This window comes from Pithys albifrons, chromosome 5 (assembly GCF_047495875.1).
Source record: "Pithys albifrons albifrons isolate INPA30051 chromosome 5, PitAlb_v1, whole genome shotgun sequence".
NCBI lineage: Eukaryota > Metazoa > Chordata > Aves > Passeriformes > Thamnophilidae > Pithys > Pithys albifrons.
Window position 1 is genome coordinate 57,333,928 of NC_092462.1, and position 12,901 is coordinate 57,346,828.

The window sequence follows — 12,901 nt, forward strand, 5'->3', positions numbered from 1 at the left end:
GTTGTTGGGTTTTTGTTTTATTTTTAACTTATGATTGGCTTGCACTTAGTCCACGACTTTGAGACAGAAGAATTTTATTTGAAAAATAAATGTGAGAATTTTGAGTTAGGCCTGGAATATTGGATTTTTTAGATACTTTAGAAAGGTTTATTTTGTACTGTTTGTCAATGCTTGAGAATGCTCAAGTAAAACCAAGAAATTGTATGAAAGTGAATTAACACTGGTGCTAGAAGCCTCCTTTAAGTCACTGTAGAAAACTCCAGCACTAAAGTAGGAAGAAAGAAATTATAGTTACTCTTTCGTGTCAGTATTTATAATGTGCTGTTGGAGATTGTAATCAAGTGTGTATTGTGGTTCTTGGAACATCACAGAATGTTCAGAGGAACTGAAGTAGCTTTCCTACAGTCAACCCAATAAGTAAAGAAAGAATAAAATGCATATCTCATAATCATCATTTAGTTTTTTCACTAACTGTGACTTTCTTTATAACTTAGTTTCTTAGACTTGCCCTTTTATGTTGGTACACACTGTCAGCCTTTTGAACTTTTGCAAACTGTGACAGACATCCAGCAGAATGTGACTACAGCCAGAGTGTCTTGATGCACAGATTACCTTCTGTAATAAACACTGAAGTTTTTGTACAGATTTTATGGTTATTCACACCAGAAACTACTATCTGATACTGGTTTTTTTGCATTATGTTCCTTTCCATGAGCCCTATTGAGTTGGCAGGGCTGCTGTTTATGACTGCAGTGGAAATTTTACACTGAATACCAGAATGTGTTTTGTACTGTGACAGTCTGCATGTACCCTTGAAATAAAGTTTTGTTTTGTCATCAGTGTCGTTTTTACAGTTGGGCTCAACCTTAATGTGAGATTTTTATGATCTCTAGAACATGATTATTCAACCTCAGATCAAGGGAACTTTAATGGATTTTTTTGAGCATCATGATTGTTTAGCACTCTGCAGAACAAATTGGACACGTTCCTTTTGCAATGAAAAATCTTAATCTAAAAATACACACGTTTAAGAAGAACAGGGAGCCTGGTAGGAATTGCTGTTAACAAATGAATAAAAAATACTGTATTTGAAGCTCTGTCTCTGATCCAAAGCATTTTGTAGCCGTTTTTTTCTCTTTCAGACACACACAACTTGGGATTCCCTAGTCAGAAGCTGTGCTTCACAATAAGGCAATCTTTATTTTTTAGGGTAGTTGTCTTGCCCATGAACACTGTTTGTTCTTTTCCTTCTTTCCTGCTCTGCTCCCACGTCCAAACAGGTGTACAACCCTCGTATCCGGGTGGAGTCCCTGCTGGTGACGGCGATCAGCAAAGCCTCCGCTCAGCAGCGAGCAGGCCGTGCTGGGCGCACCCGGCCCGGCAAGTGCTTCAGGCTCTACACAGAGAAGGCTTACAAAACAGAGATGCAGGTACGGCTGCCTGAGTCAGGGAGCCTTTGTAACAACACCTGATTCAGGTAGTTGAGTGCTGTGCTGTTAAACAAAATCACAGTTTGAATGCTTCTGGAGTATAAAGGGTTTGGAAGAACAAGTGTTTTGAATTGTCTTTTTTTTCCCCTCCCCCCCAGGACAACACATACCCTGAAATTTTGAGGTCTAACTTAGGATCTGTAGTATTACAGCTCAAGAAGCTTGGTATAGATGATTTGGTGCACTTTGATTTTATGGATCCTCCAGGTATCTATTTCCATCTTTCCAATCTTTATTTTTGTGCCTATTTTATATAATAACAACATGGAGTAAATTATTTTACTTTTTTTTCTCTGCTTTTTTTTATTGTAGTCTTTAAGGAATGTCTTTTGTTTATCCTGAAATTTAGTGCTCTGTGTCGTATCAAAGCAAGTTTTTTGTATTTCTGTGCAAAAGTATTTAATGAAACCCAGGGATCTACTGAATGCCCCTTGCCTGCAGAGAATAAAAGAAAATTATGGGCATTAGAAAGTCTAGTATTTGAAATTCTTTTCCTTATCACCTTGATTACACATTCTAATTGTGCAATCAGTTAACAACTGTATGTAAATAAAACTGGCGAGTGTTGCTAAAGCTGAATACATAGGTTTGACTTGGAGTATAAAGTTAATATGTATCTTCTTTTTTAAGAGTTAAATGTTCATATATGCTTCAAAAATAACTGGGTTATATTGCTAATTAAAAATGTAATCAGCTATATATAAATATATCCATAGGGGGTTTTCCTCTAAAATAAAAATATAACATAGTCTGTAAGCTTTTAAATAGTTGTAACAGAACAGTTTAATTCTTTGTGCTGTGCAACACGTATGGAAGCTTAGCAGGAAGACTTAGATTTCCTTCTGTTTTATTTTGTGGATTAATACAGACTCTGTATGAGGAATGCAGGATTAAGGGAACATTCTTGCTGGCTTTGTGAAAGACTGTAGATGCCTAAAGTTGACATGGCTGAGATTCTAGGACTGTACTGATTATTTGGTGTGGAACAAGGGAAAAAGTACCTGCAGGGAGAGGAAGTGATATGATGGTGATACTAAATATTTCACAATGCCACTGCTGTCTGAATTCTGAAAAGCACAAGTCTTCAAATATTTCAAAGCTTGTGATTTAAGTTTAAAGCTTTTCTAAGTAAGTTTTGTTCCCTCCTCCCTTCCCCTGTTCATGCCTGGGTGTGTATTACTGAATGTGGTAACAGTTTTGTGTTTGGATACTACTGAGTGGAGAACAAAAAAAAAAAAGATTTTAGTAGTCTGTGTTTCCTCGTGTTTTGCTGACTCAGAACAGTTTGGTTAATGTGCCTACTTACATACTTTTTTCTTTCAGCTCCTGAAACTCTGATGAGAGCCTTAGAGCTGTTAAATTATCTGGCTGCTCTAAATGATGATGGAGACTTGACCGAGTTGGGATCCATGATGGCTGAATTTCCACTGGACCCACAGCTGGCTAAAATGGTTATTGCGAGTTGTGACTACAACTGTTCTAATGAGGTCCTATCTATTACTGCCATGTTGTCAGGTAATAGCAGGAAAAAGAGATACTAAACAAAAAGCAGATCTTCAGATTGGGGAAAATTTGAGTTTTCCACATCCAAAAAATAATATATATTCTAATAAGATTAGAATAGTTTTTTAAAACTTAGTATATGGGTTCAGTCATTGTGGATTTATGTAGAGATCCTGAAGTTAATCAATACTAACATTAAGAAATTAACACATAAAATGCTCAAAGAATTTGCTCCTAACATCAGCTAAAAGTGTATATATTTGAGTTGTTGGGTGGGGGGAGGGAATCAGGTTAGTGGAACAGAAATTTCTATTCAGGCTCATAGACAGTACCAGAAGTGTCAGCACAGCCACTCAGTTTTTAAGGCAGTGAAATCTGTTTTGTACTATGCATTCTTCTGCTCTTTGATAAATGCCAGTATTCCCAAAGGGATTACAGAATAATTTATATTAAACCACAAGTTTGTACATGAAATTATGATACGCTTTTCAGTCATTAAGTGGCAAAACTGGAGAACAGTCATTACTTCTAAAGGGAAAAAAGAAACTTGGGGGGAGGATGTGTCTATAAAAACTAACTTACGTGCACAGCTGTACCTTGTTGCTGTGTCACATGAGTAGCTGTCAGAGCAGAGCTGCTTGCTGAGAGCTTGATGAGAGAAAAATGTTGCCAAGCAAACCTTGTATTTAATTTCCCAGTTTTGCTGTAGAACTAATTTTGGTTGATAATTAGAGATCATAGGGCAAGCAGCAAATGGGGATGCTCTTATTCACAAGTACTGTTTGTCTTTGGGGTGTGCTGTTCTGCCAGTGCTCTCTGCAGGGCAGGTATGCTGCTGACAGGCTTAACTTGCCTGGACAGAGAAAAAAGTAGTTTTGACTAAGTGTAAAATCTGTTGCTTCCGTTTAGTCTTACGGTATATTTATATGAAAGTTTTTAAGATGAAGATAAAATGTTTGTTGCAGAGTTATGATTGTTCAGACTCAGAGCAGATGGGCAGGGCAGAATCATAATTTTTTTTTAATTAAATGGTAGGCTTAATTGCGGAGGTGGTGGTAGGTTGGTGCCTGTCTTTGTGTTTCCTTTTCCCCCCCAATATCTACTACAGAACAAGTCAGTCTCGTATTTCTGTCTGTGGCCTTCAACTAATTTACCTTACTCCTTTTTCAGTTTACCTTTTCCCAGGCCATGATACCTTTTTTTTTATTTCAAGACACAATTATTGTAATGACAAATAAGTTTTGGGGGGTAAAATAAAAAAGTGGATTGAAGATGGTAAATATGTGGGTTATAACTAACACATTACTCTTCAAAAAAAGCATAGCCCTGGTATTTGTGAGGACTATTTCCCAAAGTAAGCACATTTTTAAAACCAGCAGCATAATTGTGTGTTTTTGTGCATAAAGTCCACATAAATGTTGTTAAACTCTGGATATCAGTCCATGTACTAAGTTGGGACTGAGTGTGAAAACCAGGTACAAGAAAAGAGCAGCAAAAAAATAGCATTGAATAAATGAGCAGATCAGATGATTGTATTTCATTTTATAAGAGCTATGATGTCTTGCTGTGGTGTGGAAAGTGCTATTACTTATTTAAAACAGTTAAGCCAGTGATAAAATAATTTGGATTTTGTTTTTATTAATCTGAGTTTGAAATTAAAATATGCTTTATATTATCCCTTTTTCAAATGCAGGACCCACTATACAGTTTATCTCATACCTGCATTTCCATTTTCTTTAATGCATTGATCTTTGTTGATTTGTTACCATGTGATTCACTGTTGCAATTCGTATTTTTTTTTCTCAGGTTTTATCTGGTATTCAGCTCACATATTTAGTGCTTTGGGGCTTTTGTGCAAATTAAAGAATAAAATAAAATAAACTCATATAACACCCTAAAAAAAACCCTCATCTGATAGGGACAGGTCATATCTAAAGAGATGTTCTCATGAGATTGCTGGGCTTCAGTTAGAAGAAAGCTAATGCACTTGCAAGCAGCTGGAAAAAGATAAAGGATTTGTACCATCTTAGCTGAATTTTACAGAAATTTAACCTCTTAAAAATTACATCTCCTTAAAACCAAACTGATTTTTTTTCTGCTGTAGACCTCTGTAAAGTGAATCACAGAATGGGTAAGGTTGGAAGGGATCACAGAGGGTCACCTGGTCCAACCTCCCTGCTCCGGCAGATCTTTTGTAACTGCTTCCAAGATCTCCTGAGTTAGTATCAATCTTACAAACATACTATAATGTTGACAGACTGCAAATTACTTTGGCTGCAATACTGTTTGTGGTCTTTGATAGTCAGTATTTAGGAAGCACATGGTAAAACACGATTTTTGGACTGAAGTCAGACTGAGTCAGATGTATGTAAGAGAATAAAACGATAGGAGAAAGCTCATCAGGTTGCAGTTTTTTATAATATATTTTTTATTAGAAGTAGTGCCAAAGGACAGTTTAACCTTCCACCACTACCGCTACCATCACAACCTTTAGACTTCTTAATACCTTCATTCACATGTTTCTGTGCACCAGTGCTGATAACTATACCATCTGGGAAGAGACTTGACTAGTGTGTTCTGTCTAGTAACAGATTTTTGATAATTAAAATTCATGTTTGTTTAGACTGTGCTCTTGCAGTACAGTTTCAAAACTATCTTCTCTATAGGGGCTTTCTGAAAAAGTGAATTGTAATTGCAGTGTTTTATTCCCTGGGGTGGGTACTGGCTCCTGGTAGAGCTATCAGCACTGGGTTTGAGCTAAGGTCTGTTCAGCCTTCCAGTCTATGATGTAATCTCGATGGCCTTCAGACTAGAGATTTTGATGCCTACATATAGTTCTATTAAAATCATGAGGTACCCTGTAGCTTTGAAACCCTCTTGTCTTACAGATGTGGTTAGGTGTTGATGTACCAAATCAAGGTAGTAAACAGTCCGAGATGCAGTTGGAGGCCATCCTGCCCTGCCCTATGCTCTGTGAACTGACCTAGCTAGGCCTTGTTCCTCTATCTGTGAATGCGTGACTCATCGATATGGGCGTTTGTGTTGGGCCCATACCAACCTTGTTTAGTCCCACAGTGTTTTGTTCGCCCCACGGAAGCAAAGAAAGCAGCAGATGAAGCCAAGATGAGGTTTGCCCACATAGATGGAGATCATTTGACGTTGCTGAATGTCTACCATGCTTTCAAGCAGAGTAAGTCTGTTATTATTTACAATGCTGCCAACTTTTGTTCTTGGGTTCCAATGACAATTTGAAAGGCTCGGGCTCAGGTTTTGTTAAGTGCTACTTTCATTGAGGGTCAAACAAAACAAAAAAACTGCCCAAGAAATCGTGTAATAAACTGATGAGCATGGAGACAGGCCAGGCTTGGGGTCGGGTTAGGGTCAGGGTCAGGGTTAGGGTTAGATGAAATCAATGCTGGGTAGCCTTGGACAGAAGGAAGCAAGTGTTCCTATGATTCAAAAATATTGGAAGTTTATCTGACATTAATTATAACAAAATCTGTATAATTGCTTGGTGATTTATCAGAGAAAGCAGTACAGAAAATCCTGTGAATTCCCTAGAACCAAAACCTTTTTAATACTACCTTTTAATGTTAGGAATTCTGTAATAAGGTTTTGGGATATATGGAGAGGCAAAGGGATGATGCACTGAGAAATAACTTAGAGCCATACATTTCTTTTTTTTGTGTCATTTCTGTGTATGGAATTTAGGGAAAATGTATGACCCTGCACAGCATAGCTGAGGTGTATTTTAGCAGCTTGAAAAAGATAGGAATGAATGAGGTGAAGCTGGGTGTTCCCTGGAAAAATGACTACCTGAGTGGCACACTTTTTTTAACAGTGACTTGTGCTGGTGGCAAGTAAAAGGATTACTATTAACTGGCCAGCTGGGTTAAGTTTGGTGCCCCAGTTGCATTTTACTGTAAGCAAACAAAAACCTTGAGTAAAAAACTGCAACTGTAGTAAGCCTTTCTGTTCCAGTTTTGATTCAGAAAATTGGCATTGAAACCTTTTAACGTTATCATTGTGACAATCCAAAATAAGGATACCTTCACAGCAAAAGTCCAAACAAATTTATTCCATTTGTTCAAAACAATATCTGAGAAATGACTAAACACCTGGGAATTGGAGATGTGTTACTTGTGTTTTTCTGTCAGCATTTTGGTTAACAGGATCCAGGATGTCTTGCAGACATTTTGTGTGTGCTTATTTCTGTAAGCCACTGCTTTTATACTTAAGTTACTGAGGGATGGAATTATTTCAGGAATCATCTTTTGTTCAGTTTTGCTGTGAAATTGTGAATTGATTTCTGGGATCAGAAGATAAAATGCTGTTACTTTTTGAATCTAGAACAATGTAAAACACTTACGGGTTATCTCTGATGCACAGTTCAGGTGGCTCAGAAAGGAATGTGCTGTGGTACTTCACTATACAGTGGAATCATAACTGTACAAGAGCTTTATCATTCATTTTTTATTTAAAATATGTTCTGTAAGATACAGCACAGAAAGAACTTGGACCTACCTCAAATGACATAACTTTCCTTCTTTTCAGTGCAAATTAAGAAAAGTCTCATTCTGTACAAGAGTTGCCTTAAGTTTTAGTTCTTGTGAAGTCAGGCTTTGTTGGATTATTAAACTGACAAAGATTAGAAAAGCATTACTGGAAAAGTAATAAAGTTGTCAGGGAGGACTGGGTGTCTTGGTATGAAATATGCAGGTATTTATCCTGATTAACAGTTTCCCTGTTAGAGCTGTCGGCAGTAAGAACAGGAACATGAGTGTGCAGAGCTGTGCTACAGTTGCTGTATTTTACCAGTCCCCGACATTCACTTTAACTGCTGTGAGTTGCATCACATGAAAATAGACTGCCTATGCAGCTCTTAGCTGTAAATGCAATGCTTCATTGAAGGGGGTTCACTTCTCAAATACAGCAAAGTTACGTACAGTTGTCTTGTGTGTTTGCATGCTAGGGTTAAAGACTGCACAGTGTTCCTTATGCAAAGTTAGTTTTGCACTGCAAGTTTGAAAGGTGATTTTTCTAGATGCAGAGTGTGATTTTTGAAATGTCCAGACTTTAGTGGTGTGTAGTATTTTAACAAAACATCAGTGATTATGTTATGTTGGTGAGGAGAAAAAACCATCATTTTCTTCTGTCCTGACCACATACCTCCTGAATAGAAAACAATTTTGGCAAGTTACCTAATGCAAGAAATCAACTGAACAAACCAAAAGCTGTTGTGATTTATAAAAGTTTATATTTTTTCTCGTTCATCTGATTGATCAATCGGTTAGTTACTGTTTTATTTACTAGTTCTAATTTTGATTCATGTTTTCTAACGTTGCAGATCATGAGTCGGTTCAGTGGTGTTACGACAACTTCATTAACTACAGGTCCCTGATGTCTGCAGACAATGTACGCCAACAGCTGTCACGAATCATGGATAGGTTTAATTTGCCCCGTCGAAGCACAGACTTTACCAGCCGAGACTATTACATCAACATCAGGAAGGCATTGGTTACTGGGTATTTCATGCAGGTATGTGTGTGTTCTTGTAGGGAATTTCGTTCAGTCTTCATGTGGCTTATAGTGTGAGGATGGTTGTTATAATTTTCCAAAACTTAATCAGTGTTACTTAAATGATACATGGCTAACTGTATTTCCACCTAGTCTTTGTCAGGTTGCTTGGTTATTACTCAAGTAGCACATTCTTTAAACAAGTCTTACTTGGAAAAGAATGTGGGGGGTCTTACTAGTATCAAAATATTGTTTTCTGGCATGACCAGTCATGAGATGGCCACTAACTTCTGAAGACCTGAGGAAGTAGCTTCATAAAAGATTTCAAAGTTAAGTGTAGAATATGTAGTTCTATAATTATTTGCTCTCTGATACAGCAGGGAAGTATAGTAGTATACAAATGTTACTTATATGCAATCCTTACAGAAGGTGAATATTTTCTCTTGGATGCTTTTCCATATTTATATTTCACTTTTAACTTACATGAGTCAGATACTGGAGCTCTGGAGCAGGTCTGTAATCCCAAGGGGTGTGCTGCTTGGAACTCCCTTGCCATGTGAGCCAGGATGCTGTGAGAGCCAGTCTGTCTCACTGCTGCCTCCTGCATGCTTTGCATTTCAGGTTAAGCACGACCCAGGCTAGAATGCAGGCTGCTAGTTTTGTTGTTGTTGTTTGTTTTCAGTTTGGGTTTTGTGTTTGCCCCTTCATGCTGTGTTTTTTCTCTTCAGCATTCATTCTTGGGGCTAGAAGAGTCCCTTTGCTGGCTCTTGCAGATCCAAGGAGTGATCATCATCCTCATTGACTCTAGACTGTTGTGATAATATTTTTCCTAGCAAAAATGTGTTCTGATGCATCTCTGATTGACCCTAATGCCTTGTTTTTGGAGAGCACAGTCTTGTTAGCATTAAGAGGCTGACCAGCACCTGTGGCATTTCCTCATTTTTCCATTGGGTTGTGCTCTACTGGAATTGGAACACAGAAGCTTCCAGGTTGGAAAGGGAGCCACTGGTCAGTGCTGTGCAGGTTGGAATGGCAGGGTGGCCTGAGGGGCACCCACACAGCACATCCAGAATGGGGTACAGACGTGGGTGCCACGTCTGTTTAATCATCTCTGCCAAGGAAACAGTGCCTTCCCCCGGGGCCCAGCCAGCCAGTCTGCAGCAGAAACATGTTTCTAGGTTTCAGAATACAGGAATATCCATGTCAGCAACTGCATTTCACTATAATGCAAATGGGAGATTAGGGCTGTTAGCTGCTTTTAAATATTGAAATGGTTCTGTATTCAGGCCTTGCATTTGAGACTTGCATTTGAGACTGCATAATTCTTGGGAAACCCTTTAGTACACATTCCAACCTATACCTTTAATTCTGTTGATGTTTTGAAAGACAACAGTTCTGTCCAACAGTCCATTTTGGGCCCTGCTGCAGGTCCGAGTATCACAGCTGCACTTCTGTTTGGCACCATTCCCTGTGGCTTCTTTGACTGACTTGGACCTATGGGAAGGTCATGTACTGGAAAGTTGGTGCTCTGTCATGTTTGTTTTACGTTACTCGGAGTGAAACTCTTCTTCTAGAAGAGTTCCTATTAGAAAACACCTGTTCCCAAGGAGGGGAAAGTGCACTGAGCTTTTTGGTGTCCCTGTCTCAGGAGTTAAAGATCTGACTTAATATTTTTGCTGTAAATAGAGTAGTAGACTCACACAGATGAAAATCAAAGCTCATCCAGATGTCTCCTTGGGCTTCCGTGGGCAGTAGGTTATTTATGACCTCCCTCACCCAAAATTCATAATGGAATTTTTGGGCTGTATTGAGAGAGCGCTGTGGCAGACCTGCTGAAGGTATTCGCGGTAGAAGTCATTTCAGAAGTTTCTCTTCTGCTTTGAAGTGTTAGTCCATTTTAGTTTTGAGTTTCTTTGACTCTTTAGTCTCCATGCTAGTGCGGTACCTCTTTGACCGTGACTCTGAATCTCCTGTAATGAATTCCACGTTGCTTTGAGTAACCTTCAGTAGAAAAATTATAAATACTCAGATGTTACTTATCAGCAGCTGAAGGACCTAAAAGTGTAGTCTGTATACAGGTTATAACTGATGCTCAGACTGGCATTTGGGAGCTCTTGTTCAGAAAATCTGAGTAATGCAAGGCATACATCACTCTTTGTCCTCTTAGTACAGAAAATGTGTGAAATTCCAAGTGTGAGCACTTACAAAATGTGTGCATGTACCATAGATAGTTTCTGCATGTAAATTACTAAGTCTGTGGACAGCACATGGCAGCTGTTGGTTGTTCAAACTCTAAGCTTAAAAATGCAGCATGAGGTGGAAAAAGCAGCAGCCGCCATTGTCCTGAAATCGTTCTCATTGGCTGCGTTGTTTCATACTTTGGTAATTGCCTGCTGTCCTAACCAGTCATAAAATTTCACTGTAGAATTTCCTGTACTAATTGAGACCCATGGATGATACCAGACAGCACTGGCCTGTATTAATTACTGTAATAGTACTAATTGTATAATCAGTACTAAGTGCTGCTGGTGATGGATCATCTCTTCACCCTTCATATTTAAAATGCAAGCTCGAATTCCAGTAAATCTGCTGTAGACAAGCAAAGAGAGTAGTAAAATAGTTTAAAACCGTCAACAATTGTGTATAGTAAAACTTTTGGAAAGGTAGATATTAAGAAGTTAAGCATTGTGTAAAACTTTCATGCTATGTCTGAGATTTCTTACAGTTTTTATAATGCAAAACTTTTAATATCTTTCTATATCACACATCAGAATATGCAAAACATGTAAAATAGAGCAAGGGTGATGCTTGCAAAATCACTAAGAAACTGCTACTGAAATTAAAGCAAATGAGAGAAATACTGCGTTCTCAATACTTCAATGGCAGGCATAGCCTGTCTTAAGGGAGAGGAACTGGGAAGTTGCACAACTGTAATACAATTGTAAGCAGTAAGATTTGGGAACTAGGTACAGATTATTTACTCAACAGAAGTGGGAACACCTGAATAAGACAAATGCTATAGCTCAGTGTTAGCTCAGGATAGAAGTAAGTCACAGGAGTATGTAACCACTTAATGGTGGCTTATCCCTAATACCCATGGAAAACTAAGCTTAGAATTATTGAAGTGTTACTAGTAGCTGAAGTAACTGTGGTAAAGACTAAGCAGAGAAAGTTATACTACAGGAAGTAAGCTAAGGAAACTTAAAATTGAATTGGCAAAGGCAAGCAAATGACAAAATACCTTAAAGATGGGTTATCTGCCTCTAAGTGATTTTTTTTAATTTTGTTTTTGCCAGTTGTCATTAACAACTTAGGTTTTTATCATTGTTTTTCCAATCTAGTACTGAAGGCAGAACAAGAATTGAAAGTTGAAAATTTAAGTCAGAATTTAAAGATGGAAGCAAGTCCTGTAGTGTTCTAAAATCACAGAATGGGTCAAGTTGGAAGGGACCACAGTGGGTCATGTGGTCCAGCCTCCCTGCTCAAGCAGGGTCACCCCAGAGCACATGGCACAGAACTGTGTTCAGGTGGTACTTGGATATCTCCAGTGAGGGAGACTCCACAACCTCCCTGGGCAGTCTGTTCAGACATGGTCACCCTCACAGTAAAGAAGTTCTTCCTCGTGCTTAGGTGGAACTTCCTGTGCATCAGTTTGTGCCCTTTGCCTCTTGTCCTATTGCCTGGCACCACCGAGAAGAGCCTGGCTCCATCCTCCTGACACCCTCCCTTCTGATACTGATAGACATTGATGAGGTCTCCTCTCAGTAGTCTCTTAAGACTGATCAGGCCGAGCTCCCTCAGCCTTTCCTTGTAAGAGAGATGCTCCAATCCCTTAATCATCTTTGTTGCCCTCCAGTGGATGTGCTCCAGGATCTCTGTGTCTCTCTTGTCCTGAGGAGCCCAGAACTGGACACAGCACTTCAGGTGCCCTGAGTAGAGGGGCAGGATCACTTCCCCATATCTGCTGGCAATGCCCTTCCTAATGCATCCCAGGATACCATTGGCCCTCTTGGACACAAAAGTATACAGATCAAGCTTGGAACCTTTTTGTGAAGATGTGGCTTAGTCAAATGCAGGATGTGTCATGGTCACTACAGAGAATAAACTTTAATAACCAGTACTGTACAGGAAGTTGGATGTCAGATGATTTGCCTACTAATTAAAATCTCATTCCTGATGCTGTTTGTTTGCTGGTGCTATTTCTTGTATGGAATTATGTATATTTTAAAGTCTTTACATAATCTGGCTCCTACAATAATACAATGGTAATAAAATAAACCTGTGACATGAAGGTGGTCACTGGAGCATTTAATGGTATTCGTTTTTCTCTTTAAGAATGCAGAAGAACGGTGTAAAACTTTTTAATAGTTTCAGAAACACTCTTGCGTGCA

General features: G+C 38.7%; 1 protein-coding gene across 1 annotated transcript in view; it reads left to right on the forward strand.

Moving 5' to 3' along the window:
• DHX15 (DEAH-box helicase 15) overlaps nt 1–12,901 on the forward strand; it is a 52,215-nt gene that overhangs the window by 29,138 nt on the left and 10,176 nt on the right. The window contains exons 8-12 of the mRNA XM_071556699.1: nt 1,281–1,430; nt 1,589–1,697; nt 2,814–3,005; nt 6,061–6,183; nt 8,341–8,531. Of these exons, the coding sequence (XP_071412800.1) occupies nt 1,281–1,430; nt 1,589–1,697; nt 2,814–3,005; nt 6,061–6,183; nt 8,341–8,531 (765 nt within the window). The remainder of the gene's footprint in view (nt 1–1,280; nt 1,431–1,588; nt 1,698–2,813; nt 3,006–6,060; nt 6,184–8,340; nt 8,532–12,901) is intronic.